This window comes from Centroberyx gerrardi, chromosome 24, assembly GCF_048128805.1.
Source record: "Centroberyx gerrardi isolate f3 chromosome 24, fCenGer3.hap1.cur.20231027, whole genome shotgun sequence".
Classification (NCBI taxonomy): domain Eukaryota; kingdom Metazoa; phylum Chordata; class Actinopteri; order Beryciformes; family Berycidae; genus Centroberyx; species Centroberyx gerrardi.
The window spans coordinates 9445653-9466340 of NC_136020.1; the positions used below are offsets into that span (position 1 = coordinate 9445653).

General features: G+C 44.8%; 2 protein-coding genes across 3 annotated transcripts in view; one reads left to right on the forward strand and one right to left on the reverse strand.

The window, feature by feature from the left end:
* The window catches only part of prrt4b (proline rich transmembrane protein 4b), a 15126-nt gene extending 12274 nt beyond the window's left edge, over nt 1-2852 (reverse strand). The window contains exons 1-2 of the mRNA XM_071905743.2: nt 2617-2852; nt 1718-2577 (exon numbers count right to left, since the gene is read on the reverse strand). Coding sequence (XP_071761844.2) covers nt 1718-2577; nt 2617-2852 — 1096 coding nt within the window. The remainder of the gene's footprint in view (nt 1-1717; nt 2578-2616) is intronic.
* A 14983-nt stretch (nt 2853-17835) lies between these two features.
* On the forward strand, nt 17836-20181 carry LOC139916737 (transmembrane protein 53-like). Of its 2 annotated transcripts, none has more exons than XM_071905731.2 (3): nt 17836-17979; nt 18217-18884; nt 19157-20181. In XM_071905731.2, exons 2-3 carry the CDS (start codon nt 18230-18232, stop codon nt 19516-19518), a joined length of 1017 nt encoding a protein of 338 aa, XP_071761832.1. In that variant the 5' UTR covers nt 17836-17979; nt 18217-18229; the 3' UTR covers nt 19519-20181. The 2 variants fall into 2 exon arrangements, with proteins under 2 accessions (XP_071761832.1, XP_071761831.1); XM_071905730.2 differs by having other exon boundaries at nt 17836-17898.
* Nucleotides 20182-20688: the final 507 nt, after the last annotated feature.

A 20688-nucleotide genomic window follows, 5' to 3' on the forward strand; every position in this document is an offset into this window, starting at 1 on the left:
TAAATAAATTACAGTACAAGGCACACAGAGGGCATTCGTGGTAGGATAATGTATGATAATGCAGGGGTGCCCTGTTTTCATTTCTGTATTCGTCTCCTCCTGTGTCCTTTGGCAATGTTTAAGCATTTGGCCACTGCAAGATTCCTGTACAGTACTGTCCCAAGCAGACAACCGGGGTATCTATGGAGAAGCAGAGGGGATGGGTGAAGAAAAATACCTTTCTATTGCTTTTCATCCCTACTTGGAGAACAACAAGCCCCTCTCATCCCTATCAAGACATTTTCACCCTCCAAAGCAGCCGGAGCTGACCTCTTTCTCGGTGGAAAAAAAAACAAATGACACGGATGGCGTTTGCACGGAGGAAAAAAGATTGCAAAAGGAGGAGGAGGGGATAGATGGATGGAGTTAGGGAGGGAGGTAGGAGAGGTGGAGGGGACTAAATGGCGAGAAGCATGTTCAGCATCCGTGAACAGCGACTGGCGAGCGGATGGTCCCATAGGAGAGGTGGTGGTTTCGCTGAGTGTGCGCTTGGAATACTGATACAGGCCACAGTAGCCCTCCCCTCCCAAGCCAAGCCCTTTTTTTCTGCATGCTGCCACACCGGTGAATAACCGAGCACTGAACAAACGCAGACACAACACTGAGCGCCTTAGACTAAACACGACAGCACTGAGAGTGGACTCATAAAATGCAGGCAGCGTAAAGCATAGAGTGGGAGATCAACACACAACAACATCTGGAAAGGTTAGACACAGCATGTGACCCAAACATCAGTGATGCAAAACACCAGCCGCTCTCAAGAAAAACCTTTCATTCAGTAGGGAATTGTTAATGTACATGCTGAAGTACTGTACTGTATTTTACTGGACATTTGGTGGAATGATAGCATTGAAATATGTGCTTATGTCCTCTGCTGTAATTAACACTGGAGAGGTGATCATCAGTTACATGGAGAAACAATGCGGCAGTGAATACGCATACTGCAGACAGCACTGTACATAGATATCCACCAAACTATATTGGTTGCATCAGATGGCCGACGAGCTTCCCGGCTGAGAATAATCGACTCATCATTTTGTGGCCCGACCTTTGACCTTCCTATGATGAATGCGCCTGTAGATGGAGGAGGATCTTCCTCTGAAGACTCATTAAGCATACAGACACCAGCCTGCCGCCAGCGTCGCCGCAGTGTTGGGGGATGGGCCAGGGAAGAGGAGGTATTCCCTCAATGTCATGTGAAAGTGACTCCAGAAACCCACCAGCTACCAGTAGCCGTTTCTACTCACCATCTCTCCCCTTCATGCACTGTGGAGAACACAGCCAGCATCATGTATCATTCAGTCGAACACTCTTTTCTTCCATTCACTGAGGTAATTGCTGACCATATTCAATTTTGGAGGTGAATTGTTGCCTGAAAACTCATTATAGACTATTAAGACTATTAAGTGAATTCCAACACATACTGTAGCCCATCAGTCCAGTCATGTTAGTTGATTTCAGACTTGTAAATAAGTGTTGACAGGGTTTCAAGAGAATTTGGATTTATGCAAATCTAGGGTCCCTGACTACGTACAATGTCAGAGATGTTATCGATCATGATGAACTGTCTAGAACCTTTTGACAGTCGTCTATTGAAAAGACTTAAGACCTGTCGGCAGATGATTGATCACATCCATTGAGTCAGTACAACCACTATTGATTTGTTTAACTTGCTTACCTCCTGGTATTGGGAAGTTAACCTTTTGGCTCTGAGTTGTGCTTGTTATGGATTCCAGCACTAGTTTGCGATCGATCCCCAGAGCCGTGGTGATGATCCCCGTCTGCTCCTCCACCGGCCCTGACTTGGCCTCAGAGAAGCCCGGGCCCGCCTCAGTCTGAGTGGGTTGAGCTTCGATCATTGCGGCCTCTCCGGCGCCGAGGCTAATACTAACAGTCGACTCCTTTGGTGTTGTGAGCAGCATGGTTCCTGGGGATGTAGGAGGTGTAACGGACCCTAGTGGGTGTCTGGTCAGTGTGGTCTCCACCAGTTCTGGGTTTATGGTTGTGGTGCGGGACGGTGCCCATATCGAGGCAGTGGGAACTGTAGTTTCTGGTGCTATCGTCGAAGAGGCTCTTAGTAGCTCTTTTGGAAAATCTTCAACCTCCTCTTTGTCAGTTTGGTCCTTCGGGAGTTGCCGTGCAGTGGCACCCATGCTGGGTCCCGCTGCTTGTGCGGTGCCCCGTGGTGGGTGGGTACGTGTTACATTTTGTGCCAGAGCGTTTGTGCTGGTGGGACTGTTGGAGAACAGAGTGTCTCTGATGGAAGTGCTGCTGGGCGAGTAGGAGTCTGAAACAAGAGTATCATTGTCACTCTGCACTGTGCTGCCATGTGGAGAATCTGATGTCCCGGTGGGAAGTGATGCTGTTCTTATCTCTGTCACGCTGGAGAGGAACTCCTGAGTCGGGGCGGTGGGTGGTTCAGATGCGGCAGAAATCCTCCCTTCCCCCGAACCTGAATGTTCCAGCGAGAGATCGATTGGTTCTGTCAGCTCTTCGGCAGTCGTGGTCACCGCGGCAGCTTCGTCCTTCGTTTCTGAGCTAGCACCCCATGGATTAAAGGGGATGCGGAATGGTGACGAGGGAAGGGAAGGAAGGGAAGGGAGGGAAGGAAGGGAAGGAAGGGAAGGGAGCTTTGGCAGAGATGGGGTCCACCAATATGAACTCGGTTTCTTTGCAGGTGGGTCTTCTCCAGGCTGCTCTCTTGACGGCGTCGGTCCCCAGAGGCCCTCCTCATCGGCGAGAGCCTGCCTGTGAAGTGCGAACAGCAAACAACACCACAAGCACAAAGCCATGGTCCGGCGGAGACGAAGCATGCTGCCGACAGTGGGGTGGTGAGCGGACCGGTCACATGTTGTTCTCCATTCTCCCGGTCCCTAAGGCGCGTTTGGCTGGCTTTCCGGTGAAGTGACCTAAAAGACAAGAACATACAGGACGCTGAGTGACACACTTCCAGTCCAATCTTGGACAGCTAAGTTTGAGTTCATAGACATTGCATCTGTTGATTTTTTTTTGTGCAGTTCCTCAGAGTGTGACCTGCTTTTCAGCTGTTTTTCCAGACTGTAAAGTATGAGGGCAAAATTGTGCCACCCGCTGTAAAGTATGCCAGCCATTACACGGGACTGCTGAAGTTAGCAGGCCGAAAATATGTCGTCCACCACAAATCACAACAAGAACTTAAGTATTATGGACACCCCGCAATTAGTGGTGTCCCGTTAGATGTGGTGGTCAGTATTTATGTCATGCTGTTACTCACATGCGTACTGTGTCACGGTCGTTGGGCAGCGACAGTGAAGGCCTAGTGGCCAATTAGAGAAAAAAAAACTTCCATCCGCATGTATTCTATTCAGTGAGCAGTGACCAAGAAATAATGTGTGTGTGTGTGTGTGTGAGCATGTATGACTGGGATGAGGGGGGGTTGGGGGTAGAATTAGGGGCTCACTTGCCAACATAAAAATGGGGGGACCTCCTTTTCTTTTCGGGGAGCACTGAGTGGTTCAAAGTCAGTAGCCTGTTGCCTCAGTGAAAAGACTGGAGCACCAAAGGAATTTCCCCTGCGAGAACAACAACCTGTGTGCTTTAGCTGTACTTAACCACCCCGCCTCCCCCACTTCCCCACCCACCCCTTCCCCCTCTCTCCGCTCTGGCCTTGCTCTCTTTCAATCTCTGATTTATTTGTTCTTTAAAGCAGCGGGAGAAAGGCCTGTTTGTGTGGGAGTGTATTTTGCTCTGTAATGAGAAAAAAAAATAAAACATCAATATTCAACGCGATCCGCAAACAGTCGAGCCCCTCTACAGCTGTCTCTGTCATGCTCTCGCTCTCTCTATGAATTTATTTATCTCCTCCTCCTTTTTCTTGCTTGTCAGTTTCTGCTCCTCTCTCTATAAAGTTTATATACTCCTTGCATGTCTGTTTTCCCTAATCCACGCCAGCTCTCCCTCTACACCTCTTTTATTCTTGCTCTTGTCTTTGTTCACACACCGAACACACACGTACACTCAATCAATCAGCCACTACCACCGGAGTTTTAGGCTTGTTCTCACTGATCAGGAGAGCAGGGACTTGATCCGCTGTCTGTATCCCACGTAGAGGTGACCTAAGTGGGCCTGTCTCCCTCTCTCTCCCTGCCTGGAGGGGTGGAACCAGCCTGGATACACAGACGCTGAGATATGAAGACTGACTTCTCGAGGTCACACACAGCGCTGCCCACACACACTCCCTACTTTTATGGCACTTGAGTGAACACCATGAAATCAATTTCCAATGAGGAAGGGTTGTTTTTAGATGCCTATTGGAGCCCACACCAACCCACCCACACATGGCCATATACATGCGTGCAGATATGATTGTGGATGAAGTCGGCTCTGACTCTGTTAGCACTCTCGTGTGCTCGTTCGCCCACATGTACTGTTCCGTGGCAGGTACGCACACCCACACACACGCAATTTATACACCTCAAGACATTTTGCCAGTGATTTCTAATGGCTCAGAAAGGCAAAACATAAACTTTTTAATGCCACCTTTAAAGAGAAACCAAAAGATGAATTGTCGTGAAATCAGGTTCATTTTATTTTGCGTTGAAACATTTCAATTAGCTGGCAAGCTGGGGGCAAATTATTCCTCTGGCTGATTGCCTTTTTGTAGATTTGACACATAACGCATCAATTATTAACACAGCAGGGATTATGTTTAATTTATTTTGGCTAACATTCTCAAATTTAACTTTCTCTCAATATCACTTTCACTTAGTATCCTCCACATGCTAGTTGTTAGTGGAGTAAAAGGAAACTCATATGGGACACAAAACCATATATACTCCACTTTACAGTATATCTCCCTTTATATCTCCCTATATATTCTTAATGAGGGCATCTATGTCGATTGGTTCAATGATTTTTAGAGGAAAAGGATACTGTGGCTTTTTCCTACCTATTGTGTTTCCTATCCTATCTAGAACTGTAAAATAATAGTATGGTGAGATGGAAAAACAGGGGCAGTTGTGGGCAAAATGATGGATACTGTGATGCTTTTTCTTTTTTTGTGTTCTGACTCTGTTTGATTTGATTCAAGAAGCACAAGTTTTATCGGGTTACTCATCATATATATGGTGGATGTTTTAAGAGTCAATCTCTGGAGATTCAGCTCTCCAGAGATTACCAGGCAGGAACAAGGAAGTCATAGAAACATTTAGAGTTACAGAGTTGGAGTTACATTTCCCTCCCACTCTATTTTGGTCATCAAAGGACAATTGTCTCACATTTCTAAAGCCCCAATCCAGGATATCAATTCACCTACACTCTTAAAAGCTAGGACTTGCTGAGGTAAACTATATCTCCTGATCCCACTATATGTCAAATTACAGTTTAATGCTGCTCTAAATTTTTGTAATAGTCACCCCCTGTCAGCATGCTTCTATCAAGAGCTGCATCAATCAGTTTCCAAGTATAAAATATCAGTCCAATCAAACAACCATAAACAAAGCCACTAATGGGTCAAAAATGACACTACAGCTTGTGCTTTACTCTTATTCCGGATTGGGCCTTTAACACTCATGTCATCACTTGTGAACATAAAATATGTGTCTGCTAGCGAGGGCATTGTCTAGTCTGACAGGCAGCAGAGCAAGCGGAAAGGAACTGTTAGGAGAAAAAAAAAAGGATAAAAAGTGTCTATGGGGAATTTACGAGTCACTCCCCTTATTTTGCTGGCGTTTTGTCTCACTGCTCCTGACAAAGACCGGGCCCGGCACAGTAGTGTGCTCAATGGAGCAGAGAGAGAGAATGAGAGGGACAGGCAGAGAAGAAGGGCAGAAAGCAAAAAGACAAGGGCAGTAGAGGGGGAGGAGGGAGAGAGAGAGAGAGAGAGAAAGAGAGAGAGAGATAGCTTATTGACATTCTATTGTGGCATTCTTAGTCTAGGAGAGTAAACTCTGCTGCAGTCTCACTAATGTTCATCTCAGTTTGTTGCCAAAGCCTCTTTCATTAACTCTGTAAACAGACTCTCTTCCCTTAATTTGGTCTGTGTGCATACGTGTGTGTGTGTGCCTGTGTGTGTGTGTGTGTGTCCCCGCTCACTCTCTCCTCTCAGGACCATCAGCCATTTTGATCTCAATCAGCTTCCAACCTGGTGCACCATATTCCATATTTCTCTACGGAGCGGCGCCGTCTTCACGCAATCATTATTACACCTCTAAATTATTCTACGTTAATCAGACAGCAGTGTTACAGCATGACAACCCCCTCTGTGATCATATAGAGGAAAGAGAGGGAGAGAGAGATGAAGAGCGAAGGAGACTGTGAAAATGAGAGCAAGAGAAGGAGAGTGCAAGAAAAGTCTAGAAAGGGAGAGGTTCGAGAGAATAGCGGTCACTGAATTAGAGGTGTGTGTCATTGCTGAGTGACTGAAATGGATAGGCACTGGACTGAGGGGAGTCGCAAATGGAGATGAATCGACTGTGGGCAACGCCATTACTATTTAACAAGCCTGCCATAACCACACCAAGGCCCGGGGATCAATGACACCGTCCTGGATAATGGACTGATTTACCTCCCTGCAAACGGATACTATTATGGGTGACTGTCAGTGTGTGTGGGTGTGCCCGTTCACATGTGTTTCCACCGTATTTGCATGGGTAGGTCTGCGCACGTGCATGCGAGCGTGTATTTACATGTGCATCCGCCCATGTGTTTTCGATTGCAGCTCTTTGACATCACAGGCTCTCTCTCCCATCCAAGGAGTCAATCTACAGGTTTTTCCTGTCGACCTCAGCTGGCCTGGACGCCGCACAGCGATGTCGATACTGAACACTCAAACAGCACATTAAAAGTGTTAGAGAGCGCTACTTAGTTAGCCAAAGTATCTATTAGGGATGGGACGGTATCAATTCAATATATCGCAATACAAAAATGTGACAATACACATCGTGGGGCAGAAAAATGACATACAAAAACTACATTTCATCAATTTCACAAGCTCTCCATCCAAATTATATTATTTGCACTTTGTATTGACATTTTTAAATTGTTTACATTTTAGCAAGCCAATGCCATTGCTAGAAAGATTTGTGGCTCAGAAATAAACATATACTTCATACTTTGTTGTCATTGAACTTTTATCTATCTATCTATCTATCTATCTATCTATCTCTCTAGTTGTCATCAGCAAATTGCTATGACAACGCGAGGAAAGTGTTTCATACAAATTATGTTTTCTTTATCTGTGACTACCATCAAATGAAAAGAACAAACAAGGTGAAATTAACAATCAGAACGTGTGATTTGTATTTACTTGGGAGATGATAAATATTCTCTTTTTTTTCCCCTCCGAAACAAATCCTCTGTCTAGACTTTATGTATTCGCTTCCAAATTCACAGATTTATTTTCTGAGTGGTTCACTTCATCATTATGGATAACACTGCAGTACATCTCCACAACAATGAATTTCAATATTCCTCCTTCTTCCACAGATCCATATCAACATCACAATGTAAAATGAATCGATCAGGTTATCCATGTGTGAAATAAGGAGGACCGTGTTTTCATAATATGCCCAGATATGGCGTGTATGTGCAAAATGACATTGCTTTTGCACTTATCCACTGCTCACTTTGTTGACTTAAAATAAAAGCATGCAACATTCCAATTTTCCGCTTCAGTGCTTGCCAGTCTGAAACAGTGTACACATACTTTATCTATTCTTTTACTGATGCTTCAGTGGCACTAAGCCTTATTGGAGTTCCTTGATTATGGAGACAAATATTGTATTAGAAAGAAGTGATTTTTCACAGCTCCAGCTAGATAGTGTGTGTCCAGTTTGAATTCAGAAACTCTAAATCCACTGTTTCATTTTATAACAATTGACTTGTGAGGTCAGAGCGCCCAAATGTAGCCTTGTGCAAATCCGTTAAACAGATACACAGATAGAAATGGTGCAGCCGGCAGCAGTCAATAGTCCCTGAACATTATTGACCATAATGAGGAGGACTGCTCTCATGTCCTAGAATAGCCAAACCTCTGGTCATGTGCCCAAACGACCCGCATCAGGCAGCTCCAACAGGTTACGTGCTGCTGGTGTTACACCCAACCAGCATCCTGACCACAAACAAGATTAATGCGCTTACTATTCTAATTTGTGGGGTTTCCTCTGGTGAGACTTTGGATTGTCATCTTACAATTCCAATTCCCACATGCAGAATTTCTTGCAAGTTGCACTATTTGGACAAAACCTGTTGATTCACCCACCAAAAAATCTTCCTATTTCACACATTAGAATGCTTCTCTAAACATCTTCCATGACACATTTCTCCCTTTACACTCCACCTCTTTAATACCCAACTATGACTGCGTATGAACTATCGCCTGCATGCTGGAGAATCACATTAATTGTGTCAGGCTAATGCTTGTGTTAGCCCCAGAGCTGATGAATGCAGTGAACCTGCCCATTATAAAGGACGCACTCAAACACAGGCGTTCCACCGGCTGCCTTTGCCATGGTGACGGCTGAAGCCAAAGACGTCTCGCTAATCCCTCAGATTTGAACGCCTTTTGGAGTCTGCACTACCGCTTTTAGGAGCGTGCTACACACACATGCAAATGGGCAATCACACACACACACACACACAGACACATACACACACACATCCAATCCACGCTTGTCAAACCATTCCCTGCTTTGCTGCCACCGACCGACACACACACATGCACGCAAACACACATACATACATTATGTTATGCTGAAATGGAATGCAGTAACATGCTTAACGTGCATCATCCAAGCCAGGTATTCATGAATATTAGATATGATGACATGTATATGGCTCAGCTATAATCAACTGACACGCTGACACACACACATACACACACACATTGCTAGTTTACCTATACATTTACCCCTATCGATTCCTTCCGCTCTCCTCAATCCTGATTTTGATGTCTTGTGCAGAAATATGTGCGTGTGTCGACGTACCTAGATTGAGCGTCTGAGTCCAAACCCCCCTTACATGTGTTTGAGAAAATGTGTGTGTGTGTGTATATGTGTGTGTGGCAGTGTGTTTACCTATAGCTGCAGCTAGAGTGCATGTCTCAATAACAACATGCATATGGGAGTCACTCCACGCATCCCTATTTCTAGATGTAGCTGCTGATTGATACAAACACACATGCACACACACACACACACAAATGTAGTTTCATACAGCCAATTGAATTCATGTTAGCTGCTTACCTGCAGATGTATGGAATAAGATGGGGAATCCACAGCCAGCGGTGTGTGCTGCAGGAGAGATCGTCTCTCTGTGCCTGTGTGTGTTCGTCTGTGTGTGCAACTGAGTTCCAGTCTCTCAGTCTCCCTCCCTCCCTCCCTCCCTCCCACTCTCTCTCTCTCTCTCTCTCTCTCTCTCTCTCTCTCTCTCTCTCTCTCTCTCTCTCTCTCTCTCTCTCTCTCTCTCTCTCACTTGCTTTCCCTCTCACTCTCTGGCTGGCTCCCTAACTCTCCTGTTCCCTCTCACTCTCTCTCTCTCTCTCTCTCTCCCTCTCTCTCTCTCTCTCTCTCTCTCTGCATCAGTAGTCCAGTGTGTGGCTCCATCACAATGCCTGTGGTTACACCTCACTGAGCAAATTGTTCATTAGCGGAGACGCCCAGCACCGTGGACACTGGGAAACACAGTTAGGCAGACTACAATGGCTTATGCAAACACACACTCACAAAATTTATACACACAGCCATGGACCAGAAATACATGTACACACATGCACAAAGCTGGAAAATGTATATGCAGCCATTTTCAAGCAATATTCCCACTATATTTAGACCCAGTATAATTAGCATAGTGATTTTGAGCTTTTGCAAACAAATGACCCAATGCCCTACATAAGCATGGATTACATTCATATTGTCTCCAGCTTTAAAACACATGTGGGTAATTCATCTCCACCCCACCACACTCCAGCCATCCCACCCAAACACAAACGCCTCACCTCATATCCAGCCTAAAGTGTACATGAGGTTGGAGCGGTTCACCTTTGACACAGTCTGGAACGCTCCATTTGTCCATCAGCCACACTCACTTATCTCTGATGACAATCTCAGATGTCCAATCGGAGGATGTCACCGTTGCGCGCCAACCTTAGCACAACATTCCCCACATCTTTGCCTCTATGATCCCCAGGAATTTCCCAAATATAGAAACAATCAGAGAGCTCCCTGCCCAAGGAAACGTAATTTCCTGAATGGTGGCCTGCGATGAAGCCGCTTCCCCCGGCTCGGTCCCGCTGGCGCGGGCCACATCACCTTAATAACGGATTTGACCTTGACTCCCCTTGCTATTCTTACCACCTTCACTTTTACCCTGGTGAGATAAAAGGCTGGTTTCCTTCCTGGTGTTCTAACAACAGGACCGGCTGCACAGCTGCGTATGTATTTAATGTTTGAGCATCTTCCTATATAGATTAATTGGTTTTGAAATGGGCTCTCTATTACACTGGGCTATATGGAAAGCTATATGGCGGCACCAATCCAAGGGCTGTTGAGTCTTTTTTAAAGGTGGTATTGGTTTAGAAACACGTGTTCTCTACCTAACTATCCATCCACTGTTTGTCGTAGATGCAGTGTGTTTCATAACAGAGAGCAGATACTGTAACATGTTTGGTCCAACCCGGTTTCGTGCCATATAAGGAATCAAGGATTTTTGTAATAACTGTAGACACAAGAGCTTCTTTCCAGCATGCAGCCTTTGCCTAGCAGCAAGAATGGATATGAGAAGTAAAATTACCTTGTCTCTATTCCCGTTCTGATCTCAGGACAGATTCAAATTTTTCAGTCTAATAATATGAAGTTATGAATCAGGGATGGGTAAGCTGATCCTAAGCCTGTGCCTGAGGACAGACTTTACAGTCAGAGAGTAAGCGTGCCCTGATTAAAGATCCTTAGTCTACTCTAGTCCCTGATCAGTATTCATTAATTCATGTCATCATACTGTTCTTAATTAATGCTATTCCCTAAATTCTTCATTTTATTTTTGCAGTAGTACAAACATGAAGCATAACTTAGTGGCTACAACTTTACAGAAGTTTTATGTTAAACATCACACAACTTTCTTTGGGAGACCTCCTGCATGTATTTCAATTAGCAACAGCAACCATAGGCTCAGCCAATAGGCTTTCAGCACAGGTCCTGGTGATTATTTGAAGAACTCCCATAGGGGCATAAGTCTGTACCACTGATTTTAGCTCAATCAAATCCTTTGATCTCTTTTCAGTATCATGGTGTATTCCCATGAGGTGATCTGTGTATCTGTGTATGCATATGTGTGTGTGTGAAGGGGTCAGTTTAGGGCTTGGGTTTAGGGTTAAGATTAGGATTAGATTTAGGTTAGGGTGAAGGTGAAGGTTAGGCTTGTGTTCATAAAGTGTGTGTCAACATAACACATCACTTAAATCTCTTCTGCTATAACTTTTCCCAAAAACAAATATGGATACAGTTCCACAATACAGTTGCAGGTATGAACAGATGGGAATGAATTATGTATTTTCCATACTGTTTCACTGATCCCCTCTCTGCTTTGCATTTATTTGGCTTCTACTGCGGCTAATCAAAGCAGGTCCAGTGACCTGCTGTACCACTAAAACACTCCACCATGTCCAGCCTGAGATAACCTCTGTTGACAGTATCATGACCTTTTACACATATTCCTGTGTTATCAGTGTGACTGATGGCAGCGGATTCTGGTGTGTTAAAGGGACATTTCGTCCTTTTTCCGGTCTAGCTGGCGTCTTTTGAACACCGTGATGTAGATAGGCATTCCCTAGAGAACACTGAGAACTGTGTGTGTGTGTGTGTGTGTGTGTGTGTGAGAGAGAGAGAGAGAGAGAGAGAGAGAGTTCATATTGAAGGTCCTCTGCCTGTACAGTCCACTGGCTCCAGCATCCGGAAGGTGGCAGACAATGGCAGATTGTGAAGGTAAAAAAAGTTTCTTTGTTGGAAAGAAACAATGGACTCCATCAATAGATTATTGGCTCTGCCATCATCATGGACCCTGGCCTGACCCTTTCAGTGTCTTTTTATAGTGACCGGGAGGACAGGACGCTGCAGCTCTCACAAACCAGCCCCAAAAAAGAACTGTCTTTTGTATGTTAAATATAATTTTGTTTTTCATAATGGAAAGCACGTGTTTGTGTCTATGTGTGTGTGTGTGTGTGTGTGTGTGTGTGTTTGCCCATGTGCCTTGCGCATGTGCCTTCATGTGCAGAGTGCAGTTGCATGCCTGTCTGCCAGCATATGTTAGCATCTGTCAATATTTGTTTTGGTGGCTGGATATGTAATGTGAACTGACTTGATATGCAAATACTCCACGAATATTAATGAAGTTCCCCTATGTACATGCACAAATGAATACACTGAACCAATAGTCTTATGAGATTTCTTTTTTTAAATGCAATGCAGGTGTGACATTTTCTGTGCCATGCATGAGCTTTTAGAACACAGCTAAAGATGTCTTACATGTACATATGCCTTAGTGCATTGAAAGAAAAGCCAAGTGAGGCATATTATCAAATCAAGGAAGAGACATGGGACCGCAGCAACATAAGCCACAGTCACGGCGTAAATATAACCTTTGAAAAAAAATCCATAAAGACAATCCGACAGGGGGGAAAATCCAATACACGCTTGTCTGGTCTCTTAACATGCAACACAACATCCGCATGTATGTTCCAAGTCTCATGCAAGAGTAGAGTGCTAGTACGTGTATTTTAAGTTCAATGAAGTGTGTGTGTGTGTGTGTGTGTGTGTGTGTATTTGTCAATGTGTGTTCAGACACCTTCCCCTGCAGACTGAAGATGGCTGATTAGAGCTGTTAGATGGGGAGCAGAGATGACCTTGGTGGACAAATTCATCAGCATTTAACTTGAGAGACACACAGAAATGCCTCTGGGATAAATACTGGGCCCACTTTCATTTGCTCCCACTGCAGAAAGTTAACTAGAAAAACCTCACAGTTACTTCAAAAAACAATGTTTCTTGTAGGAGACTTTTGTGACAGTGGGGTCTCAGTTTCACACCTAAATTAACAGATTGATTAAAGCACAAAATGGCAGCTAGTGGGTTCAAATGGTGATGGGATTCCAGTGACGTGTGTCTGAGTCCAGCAGGATGTGGGTCTGCCATCCGTAATCAATGAGTATATGTTTAATACATTAGCCCTGTACACACATGGGGGATTTGACACGGCTTTCCATACAAATAAGCAAGATTGATGGGGCAAAGATGGCTCCCCCCGCAGACGACAGGTGTCACACACAGGCTGGAACAGGCTCTGAGCACATGATGAATGCAAATCGCAGCCCTCACATACAGACGGATGAAAGATGGAGTGGAAGACAATGTGACAGAAGGGAGGGAGTTAGAGGGAAAACGGAGGCGGAGAGATAAAGAAATGGTCAGTTGGCTGTTGATGGTATCGCTGCTCATCTACAAAACTGCTGAGTATATCACTGCGATCACACCTATAGCCATGGTGGAAAAGTTTAGGTTCACACTGCCCAATTACAAGCGAACCAGTGCTTGTAAACAAAAGTCACATGAGCTCATAAGTGGCTTGTTTATTGGACAGAGTTTTGGAGTTTAAAGATTTCCATAGCGGGGTGAAGAGTCAAAACAAATCTGATTCCAGTTCCTGTAACTGTAGCTAAGCATGATGGATTTGTCTGCGCTCTTTGCCATAATTTACCTTCTCTGGTGTTCATACCAGTTAAGAAGACATGAAGAAATAGCTGAATATGAGCATCAGTCCAGACTGTGGTTTGCCCTCAGTTCATTTTGTTATGCTAAGCTTTCCAAGCATGAATAACCATAAAACCGCACGTTTTGGGGTCGTTTTCTGTAGTTGGCTCTGATTGCATTCTCACTCCTGACAAACCGCACCGCAGTTTGCTTGTAAATGCACCAATGAGCCGAGACGCGCGTTTTCAAGTGCTCTCGGTGCGGCTATTTGGTGTTCGAATGGCATCGCTCTCACCTGCCCAAACCAAAAGAACTGAAGGAATAAACGCTCCAGAGTTCGAATAAAACCCCTAACATGCTTGATGGGTGAAGAGATGGGAAGGCACAGAGTTTGCCAGGGCAGAATGTGAGAAAGAGAGGAGTAAAAAGGAAAGATTGAGAGAGAAAGCAGGAAGCTACAACGGAATTTCCACACCCTGATGTGGGTGGACCCCTCATGCCCGGAGAACAGAGAGGGCACATTCTCTCCCTCCCTCCCCCACCCTTTCTCCCCTCCCTCCCCTCTCTCCCATCTTTCTCCCTTCGCCCGGACAATAGGGGCCACGGAGAAACAATGAGGAAGGGAAAGGCCGGGGGTATGTGAGACGGCAATAGGGGGGTGGACTGAGGTGCAGAGAGGGGAAGACGGGTGAGAGGGCTTCGCAGGGAGAGTCAGAGGGGAGCGATGGAAGCTTTTTTTCCTCTGTGAGTGGGAGGGAGGGGACGAGGGAGAGTTTTTGAAGAGGGGGATGTATAGGAACTCAGTGGGGAGGGAGGGATGTTGAAGGGGGTGACGTAGGAAAGGATAGAGGAGAGAGGGAGAGAGGGAGGAGAGGGAGGCTGGTGTTGAAGGGGCACGGCCTCGGGGGCGAGGGTTATGTTTTTGTGGGACTCAAACATTTATCTGCTTGACTGAGCCTGAAAGTGATCCTGCTGAGCCAGGCAAAGTAAATCTCAGGCTCTTTCCCTGTCGCCAAATGCACACTATGCAGCAGCACAGACACACACACACACACACACAAACACACACACACACACACAAACACACACACACACACAAAATGAAATTGTTACTTGCTTACCAAGAGCAAGCAAGTGGCATCTTCACAACTACTGACACATACACACACCCCCAAACCCACACACATACACATACAACTGACAGACACACACACACACGCACACACACACACACTAGCGTTCCCTCTGCCTTGTAATGGTTTGTAAAGGCAGTGAAAACAGCAAAGCATGTAGACAAACCAATGCTTTTACGTGAATACTATCAGGCCACAAAGCTGCTGCTCATATTATGTATGCCAGACATTCACTGCAGTTATCAAACCAAAGGTTAACAATATGGACACAGAAATGCAAGGCAGCAGTGCTGGAAAACTCATAAGGGAGTGTGAAAAGGGGGAAGGGTGGCAATGTGAAAGCAGGAGTACAAGAGATGAAAATTGGAAAAAAATTGTTACAACATGGAAGAAAAAAGTGTGTGTGCCTGTGTGTGTGTGTGTGTGTGTGTGTGTGTGTGTGTGTGTGTGTGTGTGTGTGTGTGTGTGTGTGGTGGGGGGAGGGTGTAAATGACACAGAACCAGAAAACAGAATAGAACCACAGAAAGACAGAGAAGGTGAGAGAGGATGTGCTGACCTAAAACTGCCTGTGCTGCCTTTGTGAGAGAATGGAGAGATCTGATCACTACTATGACAGGCACACACACACACACACACACACACACACACACACACACACACATTCACACGACATGCAAGCTACATTGAGCTACATTTGAAAAGTAAGACTCAAACTATGCTGGGCATTGATTATGTATAGACTGGTACTGCATAAATACTAGCATTGAACTGCTGTGGGGATTATAAGGAAGCTGTCATATAGATTCAAGATTATTGCGTTATTATGAAAGGAAAGATCATTATTAAAGGAAATATCCACCCTAAAAACAGCTATTTGTGTTGTAGCTACTTTGCATTTCCGGGTCCATTTTGCTGTTTGGTGCTATATTTTTCTTATTCCCACGGATAACTGGCCAAATATAGATGATGTGGCGTCACATTGAGATAGTTACAGTGCAATTACAATGGAATTTCATAGCAGAACATTTTTCAGTGATCTACTTTTCAGCAGTAAATGTTTTGGTGTCAGTCCCTCAGAATCAAAGAGCAAGAACTTCTTTGAGAAGGCAGTCTCAGTGAAAGTTTAAATCCACCCTCAGATACTCTTACACTATGAAATAACATCGATTTGTCATGTTCAATGCATTCCAGGAGATATTTTGTGATGATGAAGTGGTGTAATTTCCGTTTTTGGAGTATTTCTCTCAACGTGCCTCGTCTACTTCTACTTCAGTTATTTATTTAGCCTACTTCGTTTCCTAGAATGACTTTCGACAACTCCCAGAGAAGGGATGACAAAATCAAATCAAAGGTTTTTTTTGAACATCGGTGCTAAATGGCACCGATGTTCAACAGTCATACAGGGAGAAATCCATCATAGAAGAGGCAGAGAGACCAACTTCTCCACCTACAACAGCAGCCTCAATAGACCAGAATGCAATGCAGCCACAAGACAAGGGGTGCTGCCATGATCACAGACATGCCTCAATGTTCACAAACTATTTGCTAGCTCAAGTTATATGCCCACCTTTGATTTGATTTTGTCATCCCTTCTCTGGGAGTTGTCGAAAGTCATTCTAGGAAACGAAGTAGGCTAAATAAATAACTGAAGTAGAAGTAGACGAGGCACGTTGAGAGAAATACTCCAAAAACGGAAATTACACCACTTCATCATCACAAAATATCTCCTGGAATGCATTGAACATGACAAATCGATGTTATTTCATAGTGTAAGAGTATCTGAGGGTGGATTTAAACTTTCACTGAGACTGCCTTCTCTTGAGAACAGTGGTGGCAAATGAGCCCTAAGCCAAAGCAATCACTGTTTGTGAGGCAGAGAGGAGGCCATTTTAGTGCTGTTACTCTGCTGCTGTCTTTCTCTTTAGGCTACGTCATTGGAAGAACCTGGGCAAGAAAAAGCAATAATGCCAGTCCTTATATTAAGCTAATTTACATCAATAAAACAACTTCTGAGGGACACATTCATTAAAGTGGGTCTCATACTGTATATTATGTACACTTCATTTTGTTGCCAAAAATGACAGCGGTATAGTTGGTCTCTGGCTCCATCTTGTGGCATTAAAATGTCTTGCAGTTATTTGATTACTACAGGCCACAACAAATAGAACTTTATCTCTTTGTTCTATTTCCCAGATACCTGCTAGGTCTATTTACATGAAGTGAGAGGTCAGGACATATTGCATTACAGCCGCAGCAATAGTTTGCTCACCAGCACCTAAACTGCTATAAATAACTTCGACATTGCATACTAAAATACAAGTAACCTACGTAGGGTAAGCTACTGCTTTTATACACTGTCATAAACCGTTATACTGACAAAATTGATGGAAAGGCTGAAATTTCGCCAGAGCTAACAAAGTTGTGTCCGATAATGGAACTTAGGACGTTAGGCCTAGCCGAGCCTTGATGCCTCTTGTTTTAGGCTATAATAAAGATACACGTGGCCACAAGGCTACTGCTGCTTGTGTTGCTTAGCAACCAGATTGTTTAGCTGATATTTAATTATTGGACCACTATTGAACAGTATTCATATTATTAATGTCTTTGTTGTTGTGATTACTTAATTACAGTCTTATTATTTTGTAAGCCATCTCCTACTGTAGCTTCCTGTTTTACATTAGTTCTCCTTCGTGAAGTTCATTCGACGGGAGCGAGCAACGCAGCTCCGTTGCTGAGGGGAAATGCGCGTTCACGGAGGACTGCGGAAGCGCAGAGAAGGGCGGAGAGAGGACAGGACACCGGCGAAATTTGGCAGGTGTCCACGCACAGTTTCCTCATCCTGCTCTTCGGCCGCTATGCATGAGGATCAGTGACGGGGTCAGGTTTTTAGGTCGTCCGCTCCTCGACGCCGATACGGTGGCGGATCTGACAGTCCAAATCATTTTTTTTACCAGGACGCCTTCGCACATTTTCCGGCTGCTAAAATGGGAAATCTGCTGTTCTCCAGAGGGTAACAGACTGACATGAGTGCTTTGATGTTGCTTGCGTGTCGTGGCGTGTGGCGTGGCATGAGGAACTAGCATGAAAATAGGTATGCTTTAGTCTGATTATATTATATATTATTATTGGGGATATATACCATCATTTTAAAGCCTAATATTTTTCATTTGACTGAGCTACAGTATATTCCCAATAAAATGATACTTCTTCACAGCCTTGCATGTTTGTCCCAGTCAGAGCATGGGAATGGCTTGTTTTATGCTCTTTTTAGGTGTACTGAGCGTCCCTCTGATTCTGGTGGCTGTTGAATTTGTTCCTGCCCCTTCAGGTCTGAAGCAAAGATGTCCCAAAAAGTCAGTGAAGGAGGGTTCATATCCCAGAAGATCAGCAAAAGCATAACCTACTATTACACCCCAATCCCAACGGCAGGGGACAAGACATGTCCCACCAAAGAATGTCCTACCCCAACTGCCTTCTGCCCTGCTTCGTCCTCCTCGCCCTCAGCACCTGTCCTGTCTGACTCACCTCCCTCAAGCTCCAGCCTTCCCCTGTCCTCCCCTCTGGACTCCTCCTCCGCTCCCTTGCTCTCAGGCCCACTTTGTCCCACGCACCCCTCAGATTCCGCATCCCCGTCCCCCCGTCCTCTCCTCCTCCTCCTCCCCTGGCTCGGGGCCCGGCCGGGGGCGGTGGCCAAGTACCGGGACCTTTACCTGGAGCAGGACATGGACGTCCTGGTGGTGGAGAGCGGCGTCATGCACTTCTTGTGGCCTCGCTGGGGGCTGGATTACGGGCTAGAGGTGCTGAAAGTTCTGGAGGAGCCGCTGTTCTCGGGACGTCCCGTTGTGGTCCACGCCTGCTCCATCGGAGGCTACACTTTCACCCAGGTGCTCACCCACATGGTCCAGGGGCCGAAGAAATACGCGAGCCTGGCCCAGAGGGTGATAGGACACATCTATGACAGCATGGTGGTTGGCACACTGGAGCACATGGCGACAGGTGAGTGAGAGTGATCTCCCATGGATCCACTGGGGCTCGGGTTGCTTTTGTGTCCGATATGTGCGTCAGACCTTTAAATAATTTATTACCCAGCAGCTGACCTACTATTCAAGTGTGTCATGAGTCTAGGAACTCTTTCAGCCAACATGTTTCTGGCTTGTACTAGAAGCTGCTTACCATTATTTACAATTAATACAAATGCAAACAGTTTATAAATCTGCAAATAGCAACCCTCTGATTCTTCTCCTCTCTCTGTTGTCGATGTTCTTCAGGCCTTGGCAAGACGCTGGCGCCCCGTTTGGAGGCCTTGGTCAAAAACGCTGCCATGTTTTACTTCTGGCTCTTCAAAACCCACACAGCAGACTACTACAACCGCAGCATCCACGTGTTCCACAACAGCCCGGTCACGGCGCCAGCGCTCTTCTTCTTCTGCGAAAACGACGCTCTGTGCGACCCGGTCGCCATGGAGAGGCTTATTGACGTGTGGAGGAACAGGGGCATGGCCGTGCAGGGCAGGAAGTGGAAGGAGTCGGTGCATGCGGGCCACATGCGATGCCACCCGGAGGACTACCTCTCTACGCTGGAGAAATACTTGAACTCGCTGCCTATCGCCTCCCTCAAGGCTAAAATGTAAGGGACTGGGAGAGGAAGAGACTTGCATGACTCATCATTTTAAAGAGAAGGCTATTTTGATGGTTTTGTCTTGAACCAGTGGAGCACAATGAATGTTTGAGAGGGAAAGAGGTTCATTTCTTTTCTCCAAACTACATTTTTTGGATATGCTTTTATCCCCAAACATGGGAACTTGCTAAGAAAACAACAAACAGGGACTTTCAATGGCAACATGTTGTGTAAAATTGGAATCTAATCTCTATTTTTGAATTGCTATTGTCTTTCCTAGATAATCCATCTGCATTCATTTGTCTGTGGTATCTACCTATGTATTTGATAGCAACCATTCCCCTTGCTTTACCAATTCAAATTCTTACTTTAGATGTATTTACATGTTAGATTTCCGTCAAAGTTAAATAACTAGTTTTGCAGCCAGGGAAATTTAACATTCAAATACACCTAAAGTAAGATTAGCAAGTACCTATAGAGAATTCTCCATTGCGTAGCTTTATTGTTATGATTTGGACCAAAGTCACCTTTTAACTGGTATATTTTAAAAGGTAATGTGATGCTTATGTCATGTGATTCCTTGGCACAAGTGACAGTGAACTGAGCAGTGTTCACTTGATACCAGAGATTTGGTTGCTGCACAATATGTGTGAAATAAAACGCTTTACAGCTTTCATTTCCAATGTGTATTGTTTTGTTCCTAACCAGCACATGTATTCAGATGCTTTCTTATTTTGCATTCTTACTGTAGCTAATTACTTGCTATTCCCTAAAAGGAACAAGGTAGGTATTTAAATTACAACTGGATCTGATCTTATAAGCATTGGAAGGTAAGGCAACCTTAATTACATATCTTACCACACTACTTACATTAATCCACAGTCTAGATGGGCATGGCACCTGAGAAATGATAGAGCTGAGAAAGAAACGTAATAGTTGGGTGTCCCTACCCCTTGGAATGTTAACATTCTAATAAATGGGTTTAGGGAACATGAAGGACAAATGTCAAAAATGTTCGCACTGTGTAACAAGTGTCTGACTATATAAATTGTCAAGGTATTACTTTGAGCTTTGTATATAAATAGGCCTTGGCATATAGATAATATCATTACCAGACTCCTCCTGGTATGAAAGTTCTCAGAATTATTAGTTACTTAAACCCTGTTAAAGATGACTGGATTGG

Excerpts from the sequence above, each read along its gene's own strand:
- LOC139916737 (XM_071905730.2), top strand. The coding sequence starts at position 17,873 with ATGGGAAATCTGCTGTTCTCCAGAGG. Across the intron at positions 17,899-18,216 it reads AATCTGCTGTTCTCCAGAGG|GTCTGAAGCAAAGATGTCCC; the intron begins GTAACAGACTGA and ends CTGCCCCTTCAG. Across the intron at positions 18,885-19,156 it reads ACTGGAGCACATGGCGACAG|GCCTTGGCAAGACGCTGGCG; the intron begins GTGAGTGAGAGT and ends GATGTTCTTCAG.